This window comes from Neolamprologus brichardi, unplaced genomic scaffold (genome assembly GCF_056152115.1).
Source record: "Neolamprologus brichardi isolate AB-2024 unplaced genomic scaffold, ASM5615211v1 NODE_ptg000036l+_length_2141236_cov_1, whole genome shotgun sequence".
NCBI lineage: Eukaryota > Metazoa > Chordata > Actinopteri > Cichliformes > Cichlidae > Neolamprologus > Neolamprologus brichardi.
Window position 1 is genome coordinate 1,234,813 of NW_028270138.1, and position 27,007 is coordinate 1,261,819.

The 27,007-nt window shown below is 43.5% G+C and overlaps 2 protein-coding genes across 2 annotated transcripts in view; one reads left to right on the forward strand and one right to left on the reverse strand.

Moving 5' to 3' along the window:
- LOC148094548 (uncharacterized) overlaps positions 1-27,007 on the forward strand; it is a 215,526-nt gene that overhangs the window by 67,316 nt on the left and 121,203 nt on the right. The window lies entirely within an intron of this gene.
- On the reverse strand, positions 22,307-25,246 carry LOC148094550 (uncharacterized). Its single transcript, XM_087837575.1, has 3 exons — positions 25,167-25,246; positions 24,569-24,658; positions 22,307-24,398 (listed from the first exon to the last, which is right to left on the reverse strand). Exons 1-3 carry the CDS (start codon positions 25,243-25,245, stop codon positions 23,977-23,979), a joined length of 591 nt encoding a protein of 196 aa, XP_087693701.1. The 5' UTR covers position 25,246; the 3' UTR covers positions 22,307-23,976.

The following is a 27,007-nucleotide window of genomic DNA, read 5'->3' on the forward strand; positions in this document are numbered from 1 at the left end:
TGAGCTAGCATTAGTGTCTGGTGGTATGTAGACTGCTGTTATTAGCACTGCAGGCAGTTCTCTGGGCAAGCAGAAAGGACTGCACATGACAGACATTGCCTCTATGTCCGGGGAGCAGACTGTGGTGATGATCTTAGTGTTTGTGCACAAGTTGTTATGTGTGTAAATGTACAAACCTCCTCTGCTTTTCCCCGCTGTAGACTTTCTGTCGCTGTGGTGCATTGTGCGGCCTGCTAGCTGCATCGAGGCGTTGGGAATTCCCTCTCGTAGCCATGTCTCCGTGACGACCAGGACACAACGTGTCTTTTAGACCAGCGGTCCCAAACCTTTTTTGCGTCACAGACCGGTTTATGCCCGACAATATTTTCACGGACCGGCCTTTAAGGTGTCACGGATTAATACAACAAAATAAAACTAGAACCGGTACCGAAAAAAAGAAGATTCATTCATAACACACATGAAAAGACCCAGGAAAACTGAGTTAACAATAAAAACGATAACAAAATAAAGCTGAAAACTGATAAAAACCCTGAAAACCACACATTTCACACCTGAGCCTCTACTCTCGAGGCCCGGTACCAAACAACTCACGGACCGGTACCGGTCCGAGACCCGGGGGTTGGGGGCCGCTGTTTTAGACCCCATTCCTACAAAACTGCTCAAAAAGTCCTGCTATTATTTAATGTTTCAATCTTAAATATGATCAACCTATCTCTAATAATCTAATAAACCATCAAGCTGGCAGTAGTTAGACCTTTGCTTAAAAATCCATCTCTAGACCCAGCAGTCTTAGCTAATTATAGGCCAATCTCCAACCTTCCTTTATATCAAACATCCTTGAAAGAGTAGTTGTCAAACAGCTAACAGATCATCTGCAGAGGAATGGTTTATTTGAAGAATTTCAGTCAGGTTTCAGAGTTCATCACAGCACAGAAACAGCTTTAGTGAAGGTTACAAATAATCTTCTTATGGCCTCTGACAGTGGACTCATCTCTGTGCTTGTCCTGCTAGACCTCAGTGCAGCGTTCGATACTGTCGACCATAATATCCTATTAGAGCGATTAGAACATGCTGTAGGTATTACAGGTACTGCACTGCAGTGGTTTGTATCATATCTATCGAATAGACTCCAGTTTGTGCATGTAAATGGAGAGTCCTCTTCACACACTGAGGTTAATTATGGAGTTCCACAGGGTTCAGTGCTAGGACCAATTCTGTTTACATTATACATGCTTCCCTTAGGCAGCATCATTAGAAGACATAGCATACCGTATTTCCCGGATTACAAAGCGCACCTGAATATTAGCCGCACAAGCTAAAATCAGGGGAAAATCCTGTTTTGTACATACATTAGCCGCACCTGACTAAAAGCCGCAGGTGTTTCAATGTTGACTTATCATATGTAAGAGAATATGCACAAAGGGAATTGTCAGGAAAGAGATGGCTGTTTGGAGACACATCACTTTTATTAATATTTTGAAAAACAAGTTATGGGTACATATTTGCATAACTTTTTAGGTATATGTACAAGTACCGGTAATTACAAGTACGAAGTACTGTGCTTCATAAATGAGCAACAAATGTAGTACATAACAATAACCTACAGCACACCAGAAAAATAGATTCGGACTACCTTTTAGGCTCAGATGCAGTGACACGGCTTTAACAAGAAGAAAAGTCAGTCATTCACCACCATCTTCCTGCGCACTAAAACCACCAAAGTCCTCTTCTCCAGTGTCGGATACGAACAGGCTCAGGATGGCTACGTCATCCACTCTCCGCTTCTCTCCTTCGTTGTCACTTTCAAAACCAAATAAATCCTCATTGTCAGTGTCAGAGTCGAACACCCTCTGAAGGGCTGAGGCGGTGTCCTCCTCTCCATCATACAGCAGTCCAGCCCTTCGAAATCCGTTGGTGATCATGGATGTTTTCACACTTTTCCACGCTGTCAGATTCCACCGGTGGAGTTGGGCATAACTTGCTTTTCGCAAGTTTATTGCCGCTCGTCATCCACGCCTCCCGCTGAACGCGTAGCGCTACTTTGAAGTTTGTTTTTCGCGCTACTTGTACGGCACTATGTTGCCTGGCGGATGGACATGTGACCAATATACCACTCTTGAACCCCGATACTGTGTGTCTGATCACATGCCCTTCCGCCAGGCAACGTAGTGCCGTACAACAGCGGAACAAACAAAACAAATCGTCTTACGATATGACAAAAATCATGGACAATCCATAGAAAAGCCGCACCTGACTAAAAGCCGCAGGGTTCAAAGCTTGTGCAAAAAGTAGCGGCTTATAGCCCGACAATTACGGTACATTTACACTGCTATGCAGATGACACCCAGCTCTATCTGTCCATGAAGCCAGATAACACACACCAATTAGTTAAACTGCAGGAATGTCTTAAAGACATAAAGACCTGGATGGCCGCTAACTTTCTGCTTCTTAATTCAGATCAAACTGAGGTTATTGTACTCGGCGCTGAAAATCTTAGAAATATGGTATCTAACCAGATTCTTACTCTGGATGGCATTACCTTGGCCTCCAGTAACACTGTGAGGAACCTTGGAGTCATTTTTGACCAGGATATGTCCTTCAACGCACATATTAAACAAATATGTAAGACTGCGTTCTTCCATTTGTGCAACATCTCTAAAGTTAGAAATATCCTGTCTCAGAGTGATGCTGAAAAACTAGTTCATGCATTTATTACTTCCAGGCTGGATGACTGTAATTCATTATTATCAGGAAGTCCTAAAAACTCCCTGAAAAGCCTTCAGTTAATCCAAAATGCTGCAGCAAGAGTCCTGACAGGGACTAGAAAGAGAGAGCAGATTTCTCCTGTTTTGGCTTCCCTTCATTGGCTTCCTGTTAAATCCAGAATTCAAAATCCTGCTCCTCACATACAAGGTCTTAAATAATCAGGCCCCATCTTATCTTAATGACCTTGTAGTACCATATCACCCTATTAGAGCACTTCGCTCCCGCTCTGCAGGCCTACTTGTTGTTCCTAGAGTATTTAAAAGTAGAATGGGAGGCAGAGCCTTCAGTTTTCAGGCCCCTCTTCTGTGGAACCAGCTTCCAGTTTGGATTCAGGAGACAGACACTATCTCTACTTTTAAGATTAGGCTTCAAACTTTCCTTTTTGCTAAAGCATATAGTTAGGGCTGGACCAGGTGACCCTGAATCCTCCCTTAGTTATGCTGCAATAGACGTAGGCTGCCGGGGGATTTCCATGATGCACTGGGTGTTTCTTCTTCACTCACTATGTGTTAACAGACCTCTCTGCACTGAATCATACTTGTTATTAAACTCTGTCTCTCTTCCAAAGCATGTCTTTATCCTGTCTTCCTTCTCTCACCCCAACCGGTTGCAGCAGATGGGTTTTTTTCTCTGTGTGTATTATTGTACGGTCTACCTTAAATTATAAAGCGCCTTGAGGTGACTGTTTTTGTGATTTGATGCTGTATAAATAAAATTTAATTGAACTTAACTGAATTGAATATATTATGCTTGAATTAGGCCAAAAAAAAAAATAAAAAAAAAAATAAGGAAAAAGCAACTCATAGTACTTAGTATCTTTGTGAACAGAGGTCTAACTTCCTTTCTTTTAAAGCTACTTAACTGAACCATTAAATAAAGACTGAATTTGTTCTACCTCACTGGCCTTTGATCTAGTACTGAGTGCTAGTGTTCATTTTACTTCCGGCGCCACCTGTGTGTAGCAGCCTGTTATGGCAGCTCTGCTCATTTCTGAGCTCTTTCTTATTTTCCTCCTGTTATTCTCGTAACTTTTTAACTTAAGTCGTAGCATTTTGATCCTGTTATCATGCACTACCATTTCATGCTAGTTCTGGTCAGTTTCCTCTGTTTTTCCCCCCACTTTTCTCCAAAAGTTGATTCTGTTTTTTTGGGAGAAACGTTTCGACACTCATCCAAGTGACTTCTTCAGTCTCAGCTGACTGCAGGTTTCCCCAATCTTATAATCAGTATATATGACTGAAACCAGCACCACTGAAGGAACAATGGACTGGGAGGTCAGTTCCTTAATGTTAATTATGCAAATTCTCATGACAAAGCCAAAGGCATCCAACATCACCATGGAGGAGAGGAAGGCACTCACATCACTCAGTAATGACAACAACATTATCATCCTTCCAGCAGACAGGGGTAGGTGCACAGTATTGCTAAACCAGAAAGACTATCATGAGAAGATTTTGTCACTACTCAGTGATGAAAATACTTATGAGTCCCTGAAACGAGACCCAGGAAGTGGCTACAGGAAGAGGGTGATAGACTGTCTGAAGCAGTTAGAACAAGACCAGGCTATTGACCGGACCTCATACCACAGGCTGTACCCAGGGGAGTCTACACCAAGTCTGTATGGTTTACCAAAAATACATAAACAGGGTGCACCTTTAAGACCGATTGTCTGCATGATCAACTCAGTCACCTATAACATCTCCAAGTTTCTGGCTTCAATCCTCAACCCGCTGGTAGGCAGCTCTGAACACCACATACAGGTTACAGTCCCACACATCAACACCCTATCCTAATGAGGACACACGTGATCTTTCTCTTAGTCCTCAGGTATGAACACAACTCAAAGATGAAAACCAGCACAAAGAGAATTGAAATTGGTCATCATGGTGATTGTACAGTAGAAACATGAACAGATAGAAAGAGAGGCTGCCGCTTGACTGGTCATCAGTTTGTTACCTATGGAAGTTCAGCAGCGGCTGACTTCGCTGCAGATGATGGCTCACTTCACTTCACGGTGCTGGGCTTGGGTCAGCAGTTACTCAACTTTAGTGTCACTGGGGGTTCTTGGCAAGCTTAGCGTTAGCATGGTGTCTGCAGATGCAAGCAGTGTTAGCAACATAAAAATTGATAGCAACAATTGACAGCAATTTTTCAGGCACAACTTCACCTACTTTCAAGGTGCACAGAGAAAACAAAGATCTAATTATATGAAGACTCCAGCAACACTTGAAGTGATTGTGCTTAACTGTATGAAGCTTATTATTAGACATTATGAATCAGATGACATCCAAAAGCAAATTTTGCAAAAGTGCTTAAGATAATTTTAAAAAATATATATTATCAGGAGAGAGAGAGGGGAAGAAATGCAGCAAAGGGCCAAGGGCCAGACTCGAACCGGACCTACTGCATGCGGCACATGATCACCTGCTGACCCACTGAGCTAAACCCGCATCCCTTTTCCAATTAGTCATTCAGCCTCCTGAGCTGAACACATCAAAAAAATTAACTCAAAGACTGAATAATAATTAAAAATACAAAACACCGGTTCACCAACCCAGGACTGTGACAAGTCCTCCTTTCATTCTTTACCTGATTATTTGCTTTAATTTCTCTGAGCCCAACAAAAGAGGAGAGACAAACAGTTAAATGGACAAACCCAGTATCATGCCATGTACACCATACTGTCTTTGGATATGCTAACAATCTCTCTGCTTTGTTTTTTGTTTTTAAAGGTGGGTGAATTGTTCTTACAATGTTGAAGGTAGAGTAGTGACCAGGTCACGAATTTCTTGTGTTGACATGAGCATTATGAAATCTCACAGCAGTAGGAACAAAAGAGCTTCTAATGTGTTCTGTCAAACACCGCATACGAGAGGAAGCCTGCTGTTTACATTTCTGACCCTTCAAAATATTATGGAGAGGGTGGCTAGTGTTTTTCTCCATACAACTTCCACAATAAATCCCAGGATATCCACAGTCCTGCCCATTAATAAGCCAGCGTTTTTCTTTAATTTGTCCAGCCACTGCTCTTATTTATCATACTGCATTCCCCAACACATGGCACAAAAAAAGGGATACTGGCAACAACAGTCCAATAGAACAGAAACAGCATCTCACTACATACACTGAATTGACATTTAGTTGCTTGCACACGAGAGAACCTCTCTAAATCTTTTGGTTTCTTCCACACTTCACTGCTTAACATTTGCACCTCCCAGGACATCAAAGACTGCAAGAAAGGAAACATCCTGCACTTGCCGTCTGTAAGTGCAGGAATTTTGGTTCATCAGGTTGGAATAAGTACAAGTTAGTTTGTATCTACCAGTGTGGAGATGACAGGAACACACTCCAAGGCATATATGTTTGCTACACAAAGGACCAGAGAGGACCACTACTCCTTCAGCACACACATGGTCACCTGTAGCCATTATCGGTTAGCTGTGAACATCCTCACTCACTCACTATGTGTTAACAGACCTCTCTGCATTGAATCATATCTGTTATTAACCTCTGTCTCTCTTCCACAGCATGTCTTTATCCTGTCTTCCTTCTCTCACCCCAACCGGTCGCAGCAGTTTCTTCCTGTTAAAAGGGAGTTTTTCCTTCCCACTGTCGCCAAAGTGCTGCTCATAGGGGGTCATATGATTGTTGGGTTTTTCTCTGTATCTATGAAGCACCTTGAGGTGACTTTTGTTGTGATTTGGCGCTATATAAATAAAATTGAATTGAATTGAATCCTGGTATTACCACAAGTTTACCTCAAGTTTAGATTAACACTACATTACTTCAGTTTCTAATAATTTACTAATAAGTTTCTTTCTGTCTATTTACTATCGAATCCGGTTCTTCTATTCTTTTACTGACAGAGAAAAACCCGACTCAGTGTGGTCAAAAAAATTAAAATTCACCCCAATATTGACACTAGTAAACATTCATCAGATATTTCCCCAGACTTTACTTTTATTCCCACCAATTACACAATATCACCACGGGCATTCACCAGAAATCTACTAAACAGACTTTATAATTTAGTTTAATTTCACCACTCCTGAGCCAAATTAACAGTAAAGATCGTTAAGTCAGCGAACAGATTATTTAGAATTCATCCAATATGCACACTTTGATTTAACAGGTGGTACTTACCTTTAAATTCCATAGGATCGGTCCTCTGTTCGCCTCATTTCACGACCCCACCTTGGGCCAAATTTGTCCTCTCAGCCATAAAAGAATCCGGGTTCACGGCACCAATTATCGAATCCGGTTCTTTTATTCTTTTACTGGACAGAGAAGAACCTGACTCAGTGTGGTCAAAACGTTATAATTATTTTATTCAATCATTACTTTCCAGAAAGGGATGTGCATAAGCTAAACACTCTGCAGATCTGAAGCATTACAAGCTGAATGCGTATGATAAAGTTCTGTTATACGTCACACACAGTTTGGATAAAAACAACTCCTGCGCTGCACTCTGCCTAGTTTCACTTCCTCTCTACATCCTGTACTCTGCAGCTCTGCACAAAGCGTCTGTCACGGCCAGGGGATCAGCAGGCCGCTGACTAGTAGCTCTCTCTCTCTCTCTCTTGCTCTCTCTCTCTCTCGCTCTCTCGCCAGGGCGGAACTCATGGTGGGTTCACGCCCTCGGCCCACACCCCTCTGAAGAGGAAACACCTGGGCCTCATCAGCACAGCCAGCATTTAAGCCAGGGAGTGGCTTCTACTCATCGCTGGATCGTTGTGTGTGACTCACGTTAGTGCAGCCCGGCTCTGAGCAAGTTCTTTTTTCCCTGCGCAAAAACCTCTGACGTGTATTTCTTTCTGTACATAGATCCCCTGGACCCGACCCTGCATTCCCCGAGTGGATTCCTTTGTGTGAGTGTCTGGAGAGAGTCAGAAGAAGAGCGAGTGTCTGTTCCCTCCCTGGATTTCCCCGGAGCCTTTTCCCCTGTCACTGCTTTGTATATAGCACTACCCCCTCTGCACTGTTTTGTAAATACACCTGGTGGAATTGTAATAAATACTGTGCCTCTGAGTCCTGCGTGTGAGTCCTCCAGCGAACCGTGACAGCGTCTTCTGAACTGGTTCCTGTATTATTAAGCTTCCACTAACTTAAGCCTCTGTTGCTAAGGCAACCTGTCACCCTCTAACCTAGTTCTCTCCATCTGCCTCCTGACCAGCCTCTACCTGGTGGAGAACACCGTGGAGCCCAGCCCCATGTCTTTGTGGCTGATGAAGCGTTCCCGCTGCGGCGTGAGCTCATGAGGCCTTTCCCTGGACGCCTCCTCCCTTTAGAGAAGAGGATCTTTAACTATCGCCTTTCCAGGGCCAGGATGATAGTGGAGGGTGCCTTCGGTATCCTCTCCTCACAGTGGAGGTTGTATCGGCGCGCCATGGAGCTCCGTCCTGAAATTGCGGAGAAGTGTGTGAAGGCAACTTGTGTTCTCCGCAATTTTCTGCGCTGTGTGGACGAGAGAGGGGCACCTGCTGTGAGGGGTGTGGCACCTGCTGTGAGGGGTGTGGCACCTGCTGTGGTGGAGCCATTGCAAGGCCTGGGTCGTGTAGCAGCAAACAACTCCTCCAGAGAGGCTGTCCTGGTGAGGGAGAAGTTCATGGCTCACTTCTCGGCGGAGGGAGCTGTGTCTTGGCAACCAAAGGAGTAGCCTGTTTGAAGTCTGAGTGACTTCCCCACAACGGCTCTTTTAAGAGCCACCCACAAACCTCTAAAGAGTGTTCCTGTCTTTTTAAATTTTTCTTAATAAATGGAGCTCTACTCCAAAATAAACTAACCTCTTTTTACTCTCTTAAGTAACTTGTCTTCACTATGTTCCTATATACAGTGTGATGCAAAAGTTTGGGCAACCTTATTAATAGTCATTATTTTCCTGTATGAATCGCTGTTACAATGAAAAATGTCACTTACATATATCATATAGGAGACACACACATTGATATACACTAAATATTCATTTCATTTCTCTTTTTTTGTGTTGCCCAAATTTATGCACCTGCTTGATTTTGTTTAAACAGTTATTGCACACTTTCTGTAAATCCAGTGAACTTCATTTCACTTCTCAAATATCACTGTGTGTGTCTCCTATATGATATATTTAACTGACAATTTTTATTGTGACAACCAACGATTTGTACAGGAAAATAATGACTTTTCACAATGTTGCCCAAACTTTTGCATCCCACTGTGTTAGTATGTTTTGTCATTAGTATAATATGAAATAAATTCTACTTGTGTCAGTCGGGTGCCAATATTTGCTGTGTAGTAGAACAGAGACATTTGTCATTATAAATGTTTATTTGAAAAAAAATATATAAATTCAGTAACAAAAACATTAAACATAAATATATGAAATCTAACTATTTACAGAGAGACAGGAATAAAAAGGACCCAGCTTGGAGTGGAAGAGCCTCAGAGAAAGGAGGAGAAAAATAAGAACATTGTTTCTTTTTTTTTTTTTCTTTTTTTTTTTTGCCGGTCCCATTTGGTTCTTTAGCCGTCAGAATTGTTGTCTGAAGACCAACAAGGATACCCAATGGATTTATTTTGCCAAATGGATCATCATGGCATTGCCGTATTGGTCCATTTGATCGACCTTTGTTTTTATTATTTATTTTATTTTATTTTCAGTTGTTACAGACGGGACAGACATGAGTGAGGGATAAGAAAGGGAGAAAGAAAGAGGAAGGAAAAGAAAAACAGAAGGGGAGAGGGACAGTGAGAAAGGGGGGAAAAAAAATATCTCCGGGATCACCTGTTGAGAGAAAAATAATAGAAAACAAGCAAAAAAAACCCAAAACAAAACAAAGCAACATACTATACACAACACCATCGCATTAATCTAGCTAAGTGTAAACAGCAGTAAATACTAAATATTGAATGTTGTTGTGCAGCACGCAGGACAGACAGCGCACAATGTGCTTTGAAGTAGCAGCCAAGAAAGGTGTGATTTAAGTCTACAAACAGTGAACACCTGTGTGCACACCTGTGTGGGTCGGCGCGCTTGTATTCAAATGGTTTCCCCATGTAATGGTCTGAAAGAGGATGTAGAGAGCCATAGCCCTGTCCCTCAGGGCATGAAGCAGGCATGGAGGAGATCCAGGCCCCAGACATCCAGAGGTCCCAGAGTGCAAGAGCCCAAGGAGGACCACCGGAGGGGCATCCGTGCCACCTTCATGGGAAGGGCTGAGGATACCCAGACGAGGGGTCACCCAGTAGCCACCGGGCAGAAACTAGAGGGGGCTGCACCGGCGTGCCCGCCGGCTCTGCCGGCAGCCAGCTGTGCCAGAGTGAACCGAGCTGCAGGCACAGAGGCCGGAGGCCCGAGGGCCCTCCGCGCCCCGGAAGAGGCCTGACTGAGCAGCAGGCGCCAGGCCCCGCCAAGTAGCCACCGGGAGTGAGCTGGCACATGACCTGAGCGCCCAGCCCCAGACACCAAGAACCAACAATGCACCGACCCCTGAGGGCATCAGTCACCGGCAGGGAGTGTGGTGAGGGGAGATAGGCCTCCACACTTGGAGGGCCTGGGAGTTCCCAGAGAGGTGGAGTCTAAGACCCGACCTGACATATAGACACAGACAAACAGGCACACACAGACACAGACATGCATTCCCACCCTCATGCACACATATAGAAACACTCAGCACTCACCCAACGTAGAAATAAACGTAAATGGACATGTACACACAATCACACTCCCCAAACATACTCTATACCCCGGGTCCAGGTATCCTCGTCCCCAGAGGGGGAAACGGCACCCAGACCCAAGAGATGTTACCCTTCCCTCCGGGGTGGAGGCTAGCAGACCGCCCCAGGCTCCGCAGCAGCAGGGAGGCCAATCGGACAGCCAGCATCTCTTCCCAGCCCCCCCGCCCCGATCTCTAGCAGAGAACGGGGGTGTGTTAAGACCCCATACCCTCCTCCTCCCGCTCAAGTGTAGTGTTGCTGCGTGTTGCTCTAAAGTGTGTTTAAAACAAGGGAGAGCATGGTGCTGCTGCCAGAGAGCAGCAGGTGTTAGCACGGCCCCTCCCGAGAACCCTCAATGTCTACATGGATTTAAAATTGAGAGGTGGGCACCGGCGCCAGAGGTAGGTTTGAATACACAGACCGTCTACTGGACGCCGTTAACGTGCCCACCCTCAAGGCCCTATATATATATATATGTGTGTGTGTGTTATGAGAGTGTAAGTAATGTGGATGTCTAAGTTGTGAGATAAAATTGAGGCACAGGTGGCCAGAAGAGGACAGAGGGGGGGGGAATGTCTCCCCTGCACCCTGGTGACACACCCGCACCCCAAAGCCCTACCTGTGTGGGTGGGTGTGGTGGAGCGGGAAGAGGGAGGCAGCCGGGGATGGGGAGGAAAAGAAGGGAGGGGAGGGTGTCCCTCCCTAGGGCCAGCTCCCCCGCTGACCCCAATAGGCACCCCCGTCCTCTGGTATCCACCAAGGCAAGGGAGCCCAGGCCCATCCAGACCGGGGCCTACGGCAGCAGCACCGCCAAGCCCCACAGGACCCGGGGCAGCCCACCCCACCCCACCGCAGAGGAAACTGTACCCACCCCAACATTCAATCATCTCCCAGACTACACAAGACACAGACACCCAGGTTAAGTTTATTCTCCACCTCTCCTATGTCTCTCCCCCACCTGCAGAGTGGACTCCTGCAAAGATGGAACAACCTCCCTGCCAGTTGAAGAGCCCCCCGGTTAGGCCGATGCACAAGAGGCCCCCTGCGCCAGGGCTGAGCCCCCGTGCACCCACCCGCCCACAACCTCGGCGACACACCGACGAGGACCGAAGCCCCCAAGGCCCAGCCAGAGCCCCAGCACGGAGGCGAAGCACCCCCGAACCCCAAACCCCCACGCCCGCCCCGGATCCACTCAGGGGCAGCCAGGCCACCAGGCCAGTAACCTACGTCCGCCAGCACAGACCATCCTCCAGCCCCGCTGCACGCGGCCACGAGGAGAACAACCTCTGAGAGCGACCAGAGCACCTAACCAGGTTATGAACACAACCCCCGGGTTAAGCCCTCCAGGGATAACGTCTCTAGGGGTCCTCCAGGTGCCCTAAGCCCATCCCAACCTCCACATCAACCACAATAGCTAAGGCGGGACCAAACCACGACCCCCAACCCCGCTAGGTGATGGAGCCGATCAAAGGAGCCCAGAGGGATTGATCTAATGTGGTGGCAGAGGCTATATCGAGACTAATGTGATCTATTAGATAGTTTCTATATTGGCTAGAATTAAGATTATTTTTATTTTTCCAGTTCATGAGGACCGTTTTCTTGGCGATGCATAGGGCAGTAAAAACCATGTGGACTGTATTAGTTTCTGTAGTGACATCATCCAAATTTCCCAACAAGCATACTAAAGGGGAGGTTGGAATTTTACATTTCAGACACTTTGATAAGTCTTCACATATCTTGTGCCAAAACTTCTGCACTGGTGGACAGAACCAAAGAGCGTGGATGTAATTGTCTGGTGTATTGCCTTGACAGTGTGAGCAGTTGTTGGCGGATGTAAAGCCCATCTTGAACATTCGATGACCTGTATAGTGCACTCTATGCAGTATTTTGTATTGTATTAATTGCAGATTGGGATTTTTAATCAATTTAAAGGTTTTTAAGCACATCTGAGACCAGACGTTTTGGTCTAAGCTGACTGATAAATCTGCTTCCCACTTTGCAATAGGAAGGGATATTGATTCATCTATTTTAGAAAGTGTTCTGTATATTTTAGATAATAGTTTGGGGGATTTAAGAGTAAGAAATTGAACCACACTTGGTGGTGTTTGTAATTCAACTTGACTGAGGTTAAATTTCTTTTTTACTATGGATTTAATTTGTTGATATTCTAAAAATCTTTTCTTGTTGATCCCATATTGTGTAACTAGTCTGTCAAATGGAATAAATTCTGTTCCCTCTAATATATATTCTAAGTATTTAATTCCTTTACAACTCCATTCTGGGAAATTAATCTTATTATTGTTTTGTAATATGTCAGGGTTATTCCAGATAGGTGTACGTTTGCATGGGATTAATGAAGACTCCGTTATTTTTAGAAACTCCCACCATGCTGTCAGAGAAAAGCTGATGTTGATGCTTTTAAAGCATTCATGTCTTTTGATGTTTGAGCTAATAAATGGTAGGTCTGAAATCTCTAGATCATTGCATAGTGCCTGTTCAACATCTAGCCAGGGCTCATCTAAGAGGGTACATTTTAACCATTCTGAGATGAACTGAAGCCTGTTGGCTAAGAAGTATTGGTGAAAATTAGGCAGATCTAATCCTCCTCTATCCTTGGTTCTTTGTAGTGTTTTTAAGCTGATACGCGGGGGTTTATCTTTCCAAAGGAATTTAGAAATATGTGAATCCAGAGATCTGAACCAATCTTGTGATGGTTTGTTGGGGATCATTAAAAATAAGTAATTTATTTTTGGCAAGATCATCATTTTTATAGTGGCGACCCTTCCCATGAGTGATATGGGTAGAGATTTCCATCTAGTCAGATCGCCTTCTACTTTCTTTAGAAGTGGGATGTGGTTTAATTTAATTAAGTCTGAAAGCTTAGGAGAAACATTAATACCTAAATATTTAATATTTCCAGATTGTAGTGGGGCAGAAGATGAATTATGGAAGGAGCAGTTAATGGGAAGAACTGTAGATTTTGGCCAATTAATTGAATAATCTGAAATTCTTGAAAACCAGTTTATTAGAGTAATTACCTCAGAGAGGTTGATTTGTGAGTTTTGCAGAAAAAGCAACACATCATCCGCATAGAGACTGATTTTATGTTCTACGTTCTTACATTTTATGCCCTTAATTGTTGTAGCCTGTCTAAATGCTGCTGCTAGAGGTTCGATAAAAATTGCAAAAAGTGAAGGGGAGAGTGGGCATCCCTGTCTGGTGCCCCTCATGAGACAAAAGCTGGAGGATGTCTGGTCATTTGTTCTGATACGAGCTGTTGGGGAATTGTATAATATTCTTATCCAATTTATGAAAGAGTTTCCAAAACCAAATTTGTGTAAAGTTGCAAATAAAAATTTCCAGTTAACTCTGTCAAATGCTTTTTCTGCATCTAGAGATAATATTATGGTTTCAATGTTTTTATTGTATGAGTAGTCTATTAAATTAAGTAATCTACGAGTGTTTGTTGAGGAGTGCCGACCTTTTATGAAACCAGTTTGGTCAGGATGAATTAAGAGGGGGGTTATTTTCTCTAATCTCTTTGAGAGAGCTTTGCAGATTATTTTAAGGTCTACATTTATAAGGGATATTGGACGATAACTTGAGGGAAATAAAGGGTCTTTTCCTGGTTTTAGCAGGAGATTAATGTTGGCAGAATTCATATTTGGTGGTAGTCTGCCATTTTTCTTGATTTCCTGCAACAATCTATGGAATACTGGTGCCAAAATTGTCCAGAATTCTTTGTAGAATTCTGCAGGAAAGCCGTCTGGACCTGGAGCCTTGTTATTGGGCATACTTATCAGGGCTTCCTGGAGTTCACCTGGCGTCAGTGGCGAATCCAGTGCTATTGCTTGACTGTCTAGTAATTTTGGAAGAGTTACGTTGTCAAGAAACAAATCAATTTCATTTTTAGACGGGTTTATTTGTGGTGAATATAAAGTTTCATAGAAATCCCTAAAAATGTTGTTTATTCTTCCAGGGTCATATATTGTGTTCCCTGATAAATCTTTAGTAGCACATATAGTTGTTTTTTCTTTATTTATTTTTAACTGGTTTGCTAGAAATCGACCTGATTTGTTACTGTGTTCAAAATTCTGCAAGCGAAGTCTTTGTACAAGGAATTGTGTTTTTCTATTAATAATTTCATTTAATTCTAGTTTTGTTTTGCATATTTTGTTCATTATTTCTTGATCTTGGTGGAACGCGTACGCTTCTTCTAAGGATTTGATGGTTTTTTCTAATTCCTGAATATTTTTGTTTTCTTCTTTCTTTTTGTGTGATGAGAAAGAAATTATTTTACCTCTCATCACAGCTTTTCCTGCTTCCCATAGAACAGAAGCAGATGTTCCAGGAGTGTCATTAAAGTCTAAATATGAAATCCATTCCTTTTTAAAATATTTAATAAAGTCTTCATCTTTAAGTAGTGATGTGTTAAATCTCCAGTTTTTACTTGGCGTAGTATTATTCTTGTGCATTAGTGTTAAAGATACAGGAGCATGATCGCTGACAGCTATAGGGTGAATCTCAGTGTCTGAAATGTCACTCAGCAGTGAGCTGCTGACCAAAAAATAATCCAGACGAGAGTAGGAGTGATGAACATGTGAGAAGAAAGTATATTCCTTACTGTTGGGGTGAAGGGAGCGCCATGCATCGCAAAGGCCATAGTCGCTCATATACTGTTTGATTATATTTGTGGATTGCCAATTGCGCTGAGTTCCTGTTGTGTTGAGCCTATCCATTTCTTCATTTAGTCCAAGGTTGAGGTCGCCTCCAAGAATGAGTGTGCAATCAAGGTGTTCAGAGAGTGCACTAAAAAATCCGTGGAAGAATGAGGGTTCATCAACATTTGGACCATATATACTTACAATACATAGTTTTTTGTTCAATATTGATAGTTTAATAATTAGAAATCTACCCTCTGGATCTATAACTGTATCGAGTACTGTAAAATTAACATTTTTATGTATTAAAATTGCTACTCCTCTTTGTCTAGAATTATAACAAGCTGCAAACACATTAGGAAACTCAGGTGTTTTAAGTTCGTTTAAACCTGTAACAGGTCTGTGAGTTTCTTGTAATAAAACAACATCTGCGTGTAGTTTTTTAAGCTGGTTAAATATCTTTAACCTCTTTCCTCTGGTGCCTCAGCATGCCCATAATTGTGTGTGTATGTCTAATGATGTAAGCTGGGTGTTTCGTTTAGACGGGTGGAGAGAATGTGGAAACATCACTTGTGTTACGAAATCAGTTTTACCCCTGTTCTTTTATTCCTCGAAACTTCCAGAGACGGCACCGGAACTCAGTAGTCATTTTCACAAAACTTTTATTTATCTTTATTCATCTTCATTTAAGCATGCACTTCTAGAAGGGAAGACGAGGCCGGTGTGTCCCTCTGCAAAATCTTCACCCCTTTGTTAGTTACAGCCAGCTTTATAGAGGCGTCCCCATCATAAAACCCCCGTACGGTGTGCTGCAAACTCTGTGTCTGTGTCTATGTGAGTGCTCGTGTGTGACTGTGTACGCATACCTGTATGTATGTGTGTGCACGTAAGTGAGTGTGCGTGACAGTTAAAACACTGTGGGTGTAGGTGACTCCCTAGAGGTCATAAAAAAACCATTTCCCTTCCAGACCACAGTTATCCAGGTCAAATGTTGAGACCCCCACCCAAACATTCTCTGGGGAATTTCCTCTCAGGATTAACTCCTCTCTGTTTTACTTTTACAGTTCAACTGGGGAGGGTCTCCTATACTCTGCTCCTAAATTCAGGACACCATCAGGCCTTTATTACATTGAGGGCAGTGTCAATGTGTCTACAATAATTCTACATTCTATGTTAACACATTTCTAAACTCTAAAATAAGCTAAACATTTCTACAAGTCCCCCTTTTTATCTGCCCTAAGGCAGATAAAACTACACTAAATCTTTCACTATAATGTTTTCATACTGTGACTCCCCATTTTCCAATAGTGGCATCATGATGAGTCTTACGAACAAGGCTCTGATACAAGGCACACAACAACACCCACATGTCACTAACACTGCAATAAAAACAAACAAAGAAACCATAATTGACACAATGAAACCTTTTCATTGCCCAAAGACAGAGGTCATCCATGCTTCCAGCTGGTTATCCAATCCCAAATGCTTATGCATTGTGATGGACAACGTTCTCAGACCTTCCAGCGCTCGGGTCACAGCCATCGGAAGCTATATTATTTGGAATACAAGTACAATACACATCCCCAAATATCGCGCAAACGCCCCCTTTTTCTCCCAACAACATATCTAACGCCATCCGATTTTGTACTGCCATTAAAGATGTTGGACCCAACTGTTCAGCAAGCCCTTACATTTAATGACAGCGCAAAGATCAAATGTATACGAGATTGTGGACCCTTTAACGTAGTCCAACTCTATACCGCCATAATAATCAAAACACTCATCTGATTGACCTGTTTCACTACGTTTGGTTCGCTTCACCGTGGCCTGTGATGGTGGTATCCCCGGAGTGGACTCAGATCTGTCTCTGGGCAATTCACTTTTAAAAAATCACAGTTACAATTACAACAGTCACACCTAACACTACCGTTTCTCTCCAATTCCCCCTCAACCAGCCTAAAGAAGTTGACATGAATTAAATGTAGATAAAAGGCTAGTCTGTTTACATCTCTCCCTCACAGAAGGCTTCTCTGCAGAGCATCAAATCTGCATGGCAAAGTGACACACTTTAGGTGATCTTCATCCTTGGGAAAAGTGGTGTCAACTATTTCCCAGTCTCCTAGTATTTGTGCTTCACACAGAATCACAATTCCTTCGCTGGACTTCCTCTGCGCTGTCACTTTTAGAGCTTGGCACGCTCTCTCCATCCCTCGAGTTGTCACGTCCAACGCTGCTGAAGATTTAAGGCAGAGCACGTCGTACACCTTAGTTGTCTTCCTCAATGTCAACGATGAATCTCTCATTTTATTTAAAATCTTGCTGTGGGAAGTCTCCTCTTGATCTCCTGGAAGCTCAGTAGCACAGCTCTCTGTGTGATCTCTGCTGTGCTGAAGATGATCTCTGATCCTCCTGAAGCCTCTCTCCTGGCCTCAGCTCCCATCCTGTGGACGATCCTCTCAGCCACTCCTTCTCGTCATGGCACCTCACGACATCTACAGATTAAAAATAACACTCCTCTCCCCACATGGCTTCCACCATGTGTCAACTCCCCAATGAGACACGTACAAGAATGTTGCACATTCTCTCTAAAACAATCTCCAGGGTTTCCCACTTGGAGCAGCCATACTCCAACCTGTAACCCTGTGTAAAAACATTAATCAGCAGTTACATGTTCAGCTTATTTAACCCCCAGCTCCACCTGGAGCCTGTATCCTGGAAGACAAATCTGTTAAATCAAACTTCACATTTGCAACCAACTGTAGATCATAAGAGTGATAAAGTATTCAGCATAAAAGACAAGTATCATGTGCAGGTTTTCTCCAATCATTAAATCACTATTATTACCATAATTTGTCCCAAATCATGAATCATCCCAATTTATTCCACAATTTAATCTGTGACTTCCCTTAAGCAATGTCACTCCACCCATTTTATCACTATGAGCTCAGTAGTGGCCAGCTAATGAGCTCATATTCAACTATTCCATAAACACTGCATCTTATTTGTTTCCTCATGTCACTTGTCTGTTTTCTGCTGAATTCTCTACATCCACTCTTAAAGAAAAACAAACATTAGGAGCACACATGGATCATCCTGGTGGGCAGACGTCAGCCATCCACATTCCAGAGGTGCCGTAAAAGGCCATAAAATGAAGCCTGCTGTAAAAGGAATGACACTGGTTTCAACACAGGAAATTTCTCACGTTATTCACATCGTCAAAGTAACCTTCAACATTTTACCAACAACACAGTGTAACAGCATCATCAATCCTGTAGTAGAGAAACAAACATCAACCAATTGTTCTGTTATAAATCACATTATCAAATCACATGAAGAACTGTAATGCTGTAGAAAAGAGAATGCAAATGTTAGCGCCGCGCAGATGTGTACACACTTTCTCACAGTAATCTCTGTGAGCAACACAAGCCCATGAATAACACACCCCTGGTAGATTCACAAACACAGAAAGTGGCATTTACAAGTTAAAACGGTATAGCCAAAGCTCACGCAACCTCAGATGTTGCTGTCATCTTTCTGCTCCTGTAAAAAGAAACACATAAATTCATCCACCCTTTTGTCCTGTCTAGGTGGAGGTTAACTTTGAGTCGTGGTCAAGTCTTGTCAGCTTTTACCAGTCAGTCAGTTTGTTTCCATTCATTCATCCATTCTTTCTTTCTTTGCTGATAGTGGAAACTATCACCGCATTTGATTTCCACCCTCAGCAAAATGATGTCATTTCAAAAAGAAAAAGAAGAACTTTAGGTCGGATTACCTCGCTGAATCCTTTTTAGGCAGGGACTCTCATTTTCTAATTGTCCCAAATAAGTGGCTTTCTCCAGAGCCCATTTTAATGTGGAGAAACTCACTTGCAACAATTTTCTCGACGATGTGTAGCACTTTTAATTCCTGACGTGCAGATCTGCTTAAAGAAAAGAAATTCACAAACAGAAATCAGTGCACTGTTCAAAAAATAAAAATAAAATGAAAAATAAAAGATAAAACTGAAAAACAAAAGTAAATAAAAAATACAGAAGCCCGGTCTTAGGACTTGTCACAGAATATTCTCTCTTATAGGTGAGAAAACACCCAATCTAAAACTTGGTGCCATGGCAAAACTTTCCCCATACTTCAGAAACAAAAACAAAACAAAACAAAAACAAAAAATCTGCTAGTTTCACTCATTTAAACTCTGGCTGCAGGATTCTGTTCACCCCTGCTATCATGTTCCCCAAAATAATACTAATTCAGTCGTCTATGTATCACTTCTCAACCCACTCAATAAACCAGACAGGATGATGGTAACAGTATTGCCTACTTAAAATTGTGTTTGATCCTAATGAGCTTCATTACGTGTGTGTGTGTGTGTTTATGTTAGTCGGGTTAATACATTTTCTATTTCTATGTATCCTTTTATGTACCTTCCCCCTTTTTTCTGAAACAAAACTTCGTTCACTCCAAATTTTGTTTCAGAAACATCTAAATGAAAACTCTGTCATAGTCAGGCACAGCTAAACCCCAAATGCTTGCAGGTTACCATCGGCAACCACGCTGTGTATTGTTAACCCCTTTTAAAAATACCCTCTTTGGATGTGTGCCACTTTATGTATGATTTTGTGTTATCTCTAGTGCATATCATGTGCATGTGTGGTGTCACTTTCCATTTTTCTAACAGTACTCTTGCATACCTCAGTGCTTGTCTTCCTCCCCCTTTTGTGGTGGTCTGGACACTGTGTCAATCCTCCACTTCCAGGCAGTCGTCTGTCCCCCCTGGATTCCTTAACCCAATTTGATTCCCCAAACTAAAACAGCAGCCTCAGTCCTCTTCTGCTCCTTTCTCTCCGTTCTTCTCTCCCACTTTTCTGTCCAATGACAGTCAGTTCTTTTCAGCCTTGTCCCGTGTATCTCTTTGTCCCACTGTCTCTTTCATTGCCGTCTTGCTCCAAACATGGCAAATGTCAAACTCAGACAGTCTTCTCAAAAGTCCTTCACACACAGTGAGGTTGCAGCTTGCTGGAAACGCATCTCCATCCATCCAATCTAGATGGTGGATCTTCTCTTTCTGATGCCGTTTTGTCCACAGTGCTGCTGGACCTCTCTGCTCAGAGCCGTGGTATTGTCTCTTGGACTGCTGTCCACTGTTGATGTTCATGCTCGTGCTTTCTGGAACTGCACTCGGTGTCTTCAGGGAGAGATTAGCTTCCTTGGAGCTTGCTTGTTCAGGATGAGGACTGGAAGCTGCAAAACAATTCAGCCAAAAATTCTGGCTGGGTGTTTCTATTTTATTTTATTTTTCTAATGATTTTAACCTATAATTTTCTTCCGACTGCTGCCCGTGGAGAATTGATCCAGGTCCGTTCCCCACCTGTAATCGACAGACTGAGAGACTTTCATTATTCAGTGTGACTGCAGATGTTTTAATCACTCCTAAAGCAACACATCTCTACTTATTTTGTTTTGAACTCTACTAACTTTAAACCCCAAAAATGAAATTTTTATTTGATCTTAACCGCAAACACAAAAAATCTTCTTGATGTTGTTGTTAATTCTTTTCATCCACAACACTCCAAATTATGTTTTCTTTTGTGTCCAGCAGGGGAAGAAGGTGACCTGTAGTGTCACTGCTTCCCCCAGTTGGAGACAATTTCCCACTCACACTTCCACACTTTTTATTTTCTTTGTTTTCATCATTTTCTTTTTTACCTCATTGTTTTACACCCACACATTAACCTGTTAACTCACTCCTCCAACCTCATTTTCCTTTCACCCCAACAGCTCTCATACAGTCCACAATCAAATTCTCCATTCATCCTTGAATACTTGATCACCTTTAAATGTCACTATTAATTTTATCAATTTATTTATCATTACTTTAACGCTAATCCACTTTTAATTTGCTTTATTTACTTTAGTTCATTTTCTCCTATTTGATAAATACGACTCCTTGACTATTACTATTTCACAGAAAATCAACTAATCTACTTTGTCTCCCTATTTGTCATCAAGGAATTCACACACACACTCACAGGCTGGTCACTCACCCCCACCTTTTCTTTCTCTCTCACACGCACATTTTACTCTTCGTTCGTTCCACCTGTGAACCTGCCCCTCGAGGCTGGCTCACACACACTTCATACTTCTTGCAGTCCCATACAAACTTTCTGCGAAACACTTCTGCTGATTCAGGACAACGCCCTAATCAGAACAAAGAGCGGGTGCCGTCCACTCTTATACACCTCAACCTAACTAGGACAATTAGGCTCACGATCTTCAGATCGCGCCACATTTGCCTCACGATTTATTCAAACTGCGCCACGGACTGGATACCGCAGTTTCTCTTCCCCATAAAAATAAAACCAAATTAAACCCCCCAATTGACTTCACAGCTTGCAACAATTCGCGACACGGCCTCCTGCCGCAATTTCTGCACACCACAAACACACACTTTTAGACACAAATTCTTTTTGTTACTTTAATTGACTCCCGTACTTCAGACGAGACGCCGACTCTAACGGCGCTTTCACACAACTACACAGTCCACACACACTGCAGTCAGTGGGCTGAGCCAAGCAGTCGTTCTCTCACTAACAAAGCAACTTGCCCCCACTCTCATGCAGGTTATCAACCGTGACTAGGATCCAACACCTAGCTTTAGTTATTTTAGGCGCCCCCGGTGCCCAGGTCACCACCCCGGCTCCTGTCCCACAGGTCCCAACGACGCGTCTGAAGGAGGGTGGAGTTGCCAAACTCGGAGCACACACGGCCCTCAGCTGGCGACGAGGCCTTAAACCCCGCTTTCTAACTAATAGTAACACACGTTTCCTGCTTTAACGCACGGAGGACGGATCACACACCGCCACTTTTTTCCTGATAACTAAAGACGGATCACACACCGCCACGGATGAAACACCGATTCTATTAATTACTAACTAAGACGGATCACACACCGTTTCTTTAACATACTGAGTGATTTTACACTGAGATACGTTCAACTTAGCGAACAGATAATTTAGGCTTTAAACAATATGCACGGTTCGAAAATAAACAGGTCGTGCTTACCTTTTAATCACGTGAGCTAGCTCTCTGTTCGCCTCGTTTCACGATCTCAGCTCTGCCAATTCATCCTCTCTGGGCCTCGAGCGAATCCCGGGTTTCAGCACCAAAACTGTTACGAAATCAGTTTTACCCCTGTTCTTTTATTCGTCGAAACTTCCAGAGACGGCACAGGAACTCAGTAGTCATTTTCACAAAACTTTTATTTATCTTTATTCATCTTCATTTAAGCATGCACTTCTAGAAGGGAAGACGAGGCCGGTGTGTCCCTCTGCAAAATCTTCACCCCTTTGTTAGTTACAGCCAGCTTTATAGAGGCGTCCCCATCATAAAACCCCCGTACGGTGTGCTGCAAACTCTGTGTCTGTGTCTATGTGAGTGCTCGTGTGTGACTGTGTACGCATACCTGTGTGTATGTGTGTGCACGTAAGTGAGTGTGCGTGACAGTTAAAACACTGTGGGTGTAGGTGACTCCCTAGAGGTCATAAAAAAACCATTTCCCTTCCAGACCACAGTTATCCAGGTCAAATGTTGAGACCCCCACCCAAACATTCTCTGGGGAATTTCCTCTCAGGATTAACTCCTCTCTGTTTTACTTTTACAGTTCAACTGGGGAGGGTCTCCTATACTCTGCTCCTAAATTCAGGACACCATCAGGCCTTTATTACATTGAGGGCAGTGTCAATGTGTCTACAATAATTCTACATTCTATGTTAACACATTTCTAAACTCTAAAATAAGCTAAACATTTCTACACTTGTTTGTAAATAGAAAGAGAAAAAAGTGTGGTGATAGGCTCCATAAGTCTGACTATGTGTGTGACTATTCACTAATATGAACAAGCGTGGCTTGTGTATGTGTCCTGTAAGTCTGTGCTTGCTGTGAGGCTGTTGTAAATGTGCTGTCGTTGAGCGCATGTGTTTGCGTGATCGTGGTGTGAAAATATGGAGAAATAGAGGGTGTTGTTTGTAGGTGAGTGGGGAAGTAGGTGATCACAGCAGTGAAAGACAAGAGAAAGAAAGAAACCACATAAACTGTGAGCGACAACAAAAAAAAAGAAAAGAAACGGAAACATTCCAATTAAAGTAATGACGGAGGGTGACGGTGTTATATCTGCTATGACATCATACTGATATTACTAGGTTAAACCCATGTTAAAGGAGAAAGTGTGAATGAATAAGAAAAGAATGTAGCGGGTTCTTATCTGGAGTGCAGTCAATATAACCACGGTGTGGTGCCGGGGTCGCGGTAGAGCTGTCCGTCCACGTAGAGCCAGTCCACGGCGATGACAGCACGGGAGCCTTTCAGGATGAAGCTACGTCGGACTGGGAACAGGACCTTGCGTCGTTCCAGGATCTCTTTGGGGAACTGGTCGTTCACGCTGAAGTCCATTCCTTTCAGTTCCCTGCCGCAACTCTTCACCTGTTCCTTCTGTTTGAAATGACCAAATTTGGCCACAATAGGACGTGGTCTCCCGGTCCGCGACCTCACGCCCCCCAAGCGATGCACTCTATCGAAGGCGATGTTCTTTACGGTGTCCTCCGGCAGCTTCAGGTGGATTTTAATGAAGCTTTTCACCGTTGCCTCCGCGTCCTCTCCGGTAGATTCTGGAATACCAGAAAAAACAAGATTATCTCTCATGCTACGGGCTTGTAGATCGATAACGGACTCTTTTATTTTTTTATTTTCAGTGTTTAACTGGGTCACGTTATCAGCGAGAGATTTGACCGACTCCCGTAGCGTGGCATTTTCAGCGGCAAGCGTTTCCACCTGCTGCTGGCTGAATTCCAGGGATTCTCTCAGAGATTTAAATTCCCGGTGTAAAATCTCCACCAGGGACAGCCTCGCATCGAAACTGGACAATCGCTTGTCGATTGACTCCAGGATATCTGCGATGTCTTTGCCGGCAGGCGATGTTGTGCCGAAGAACATTGTTTCTGCCCTGGAGAGCTGCTGCCTCATCAGAAAACGACTGATCATTAGGGTCCAATGTTTCCAAATTTAACACAGCTGTGCTGTTTTCAAAAGCTAATTTATAAATTTGAAATTTCACGAATTCTCGTGTCTGAGGCGGCATGCTCTCCAGAGCAGGAACAAGGCCGAGGAGGAAATGTTCTGTTGGAGACGGGCGTGGCCTCTTTAGGGACTCCAGGATGGCCAGCTCCACCGCCGATGGACCGTCCTGGGACCCGTCCCTCGCCCACCTTCGAGCTGTCCTCCTCTGTGGGCCTGTAAAACACAGCACAAAACAACACAAAGTAATGAGAAGGCTGCTACTAGATTTTCATTTTCAAAATTGAAAAAAACAGGATATAAACAGATTGGTTGTAGATATTTAGTAAAGGTGATCACAAGGGAATCCAAGCAAGTAAAAAGCTGTCAGTGCTTGATGTTCATACCTGTGGGTGCAGCAGCAGGAGCTGAGGGACCAGGGACTGGGGAGCCAGGAGAAGAGACAGGGGAGGACTCTGCTGCATGATTACTTGACTCTATCAAGACAATATTAAATGTTAACAGGTTGAAGACAATAGTCATAGAGAATATTATATTATTATATACTTTTTATTTCTATACTTATAAACCTTTGCCGATTTTAAAACGTAAAAGTATTATTATGCCGCGCTTTTTCTCCGTCTGTGGCGCCACTTTTCTGCGCCTTTTTCGCTCCCGGTGCAGGTGTCTATTTCCGAGTGAGGGTCATAGTTATGAGTGTTTTTGTGCTGTTTTTTTCTATTGGACGTGATGGTTATCAAAACCAAACATGATAAGTTTGGCAAGCGCAGGAGACACAACACGGAGGAGATTTGTCATTTGGGCTGCAGAATGCAATGCGCATCGTTGAAAGCTGTACGGTGCAATAAAAAAAATCAGTGAAAAGGCGAGGCAGTGACGGATGAACAGCGGGACTACTGTATACTGTTTATTAATAAACAAAATATATTCCTGTATGACAACACGCATAAATTAACTGCCTACATTAATTCATTGTAAACATACCTTCTGACTGACACTCCCCTGCTGCCTCTTCGGGCTGTCCCTGGTCCTCGGGGGAGAAGTTCTCCACGGTCCGCACCATATTGCCGCTTGTCTCCCACGGGGTGAGGAAGGGGTCCAGAAACCCCATGACCGCGAAGAACTTCCATCTTCTCCCCGATCCTGCTGCAGACCCACTCCTCTTCTCCTTCTCTGTCTTCTTCTCCTTATTATAAGTGTCCCTGAGGCTCTTCCACTTTCTCCTGCAGATGTCCTCTGAATAAACGCATTATCTTGTTAGCGGAAAGGTATTTGTACATCAGTGGGAAAATAGCGGGACAGTAGGCGGGCTTGCTAGCTTTTGCGCGGGTTCATCAGGTCAGTCTGAAAATTAAAAAGAAGAAGGAATGAACTTACCAGGTTGCCCGATCTCCTCACTTATGTGTCTCCAAGCTAGGTCCTTTTTATTCCTGTCTCGGTAGAAGTAGTAGCTAGCATCATATAGCTCCGGATGATTAGCCACGGCTCTGATGAGCTTTTCCTCCATTCTGAATGAAGAATGAAGGGCTTTGGCTGGATCTGCCCCTTTGACCTAGGTCAGAGCCACGTCACCAGACTCCTGATTGGTTGTCGCGGCGCGATTTGACGCTGGAGTTCAGATTTTTCCAACTCGAGCGGTAGACGCGAAACGCGCGTATGCACAAAATGCAACACAAAAACTGACACGCGTGGGTTTTTTTTCGCGAGTCAAACGCACCAGACGCGCTACACTGACGCGCATTTCACGTGTTTTGGCGACGCAAATCTGCTTCCGAATTTTCGCGGGACCTGCAATCGCGCGTCATCGCGCTTTTCCATTGACTTTACATGTAAACCTGACGCTCTATTCGCGTTCATCGCGTTCGGTGTGAACACACCGTTACGCTTGTGTTTGTAGCGCTAATGAGCAACTACAATAAGTTATTTCAAACTTATGCACAACTCAAAGTGCTTTTGTGTCCAAGTGAAATGTTGGTGGCATTTCTGAGGTGATTCATGTAGTGGCAACATGACCAAAACGGAGAAGTGTTAACTGTGATGGAGATACAGGGGAGCGCACAGCTCGGGGGGCGTGACTACAGCGAGTACAATGGACCAATCTCAAAGTTTGTGGCGTTTCCATGGACACTGACTCAGAGGTGTTGAAGCCAAACTTCCAGGTGGAATTGTCACAGCATGCCAATCATTAATCAAACTAATTACAGAATCCATGGAAATTTTTTGATAAAGTGCATTATTTAAGGAAAATGTTCAACTGTGGACTCAACAACAGGTAGCACCGATGAGGCTGAAGTTGGAGCAATGGCAACGGTGGGAAAAAATCTGTTTAGCTGAAAGATACATGTCCAGGGAAATAGGGGAGCGCTGCAGGGTGAAATTAGCAGGGTGTCAGGGGTTGTGTCGTGGATGAGAAGGAGGACCCAAACGCTGGACTCACAGGTAGGTAGGTGAAGGTTGGTGTTTTATTATCGATGGAGTGAACAAACAGAACAGAGGAAGGAAATGGCTGGCTGGCTGGACGACTGACTGAAGGACTGACTGAAAGACTGCAGGACTGAAGGAAAGACTGAATGGCTGGCTGACTGAACGAAGACGGAAACGACAACATAACACCAACATTAATGACATGACAAGGGCTGAAGGGAAGAGAGGGCTTAAATACATGGCTAACAATGACAACGATTGGAGACAGGTGAGTGAACAGCTGAACATAATGAACTAATGATAAACGGGAAGAGGACTGAACATAATGCACAGAGACCAAGGCTAACACAATAAAACAGGAAGTGGAACAGGCAGTAGATAAATGGTGAACGTGAACTGAA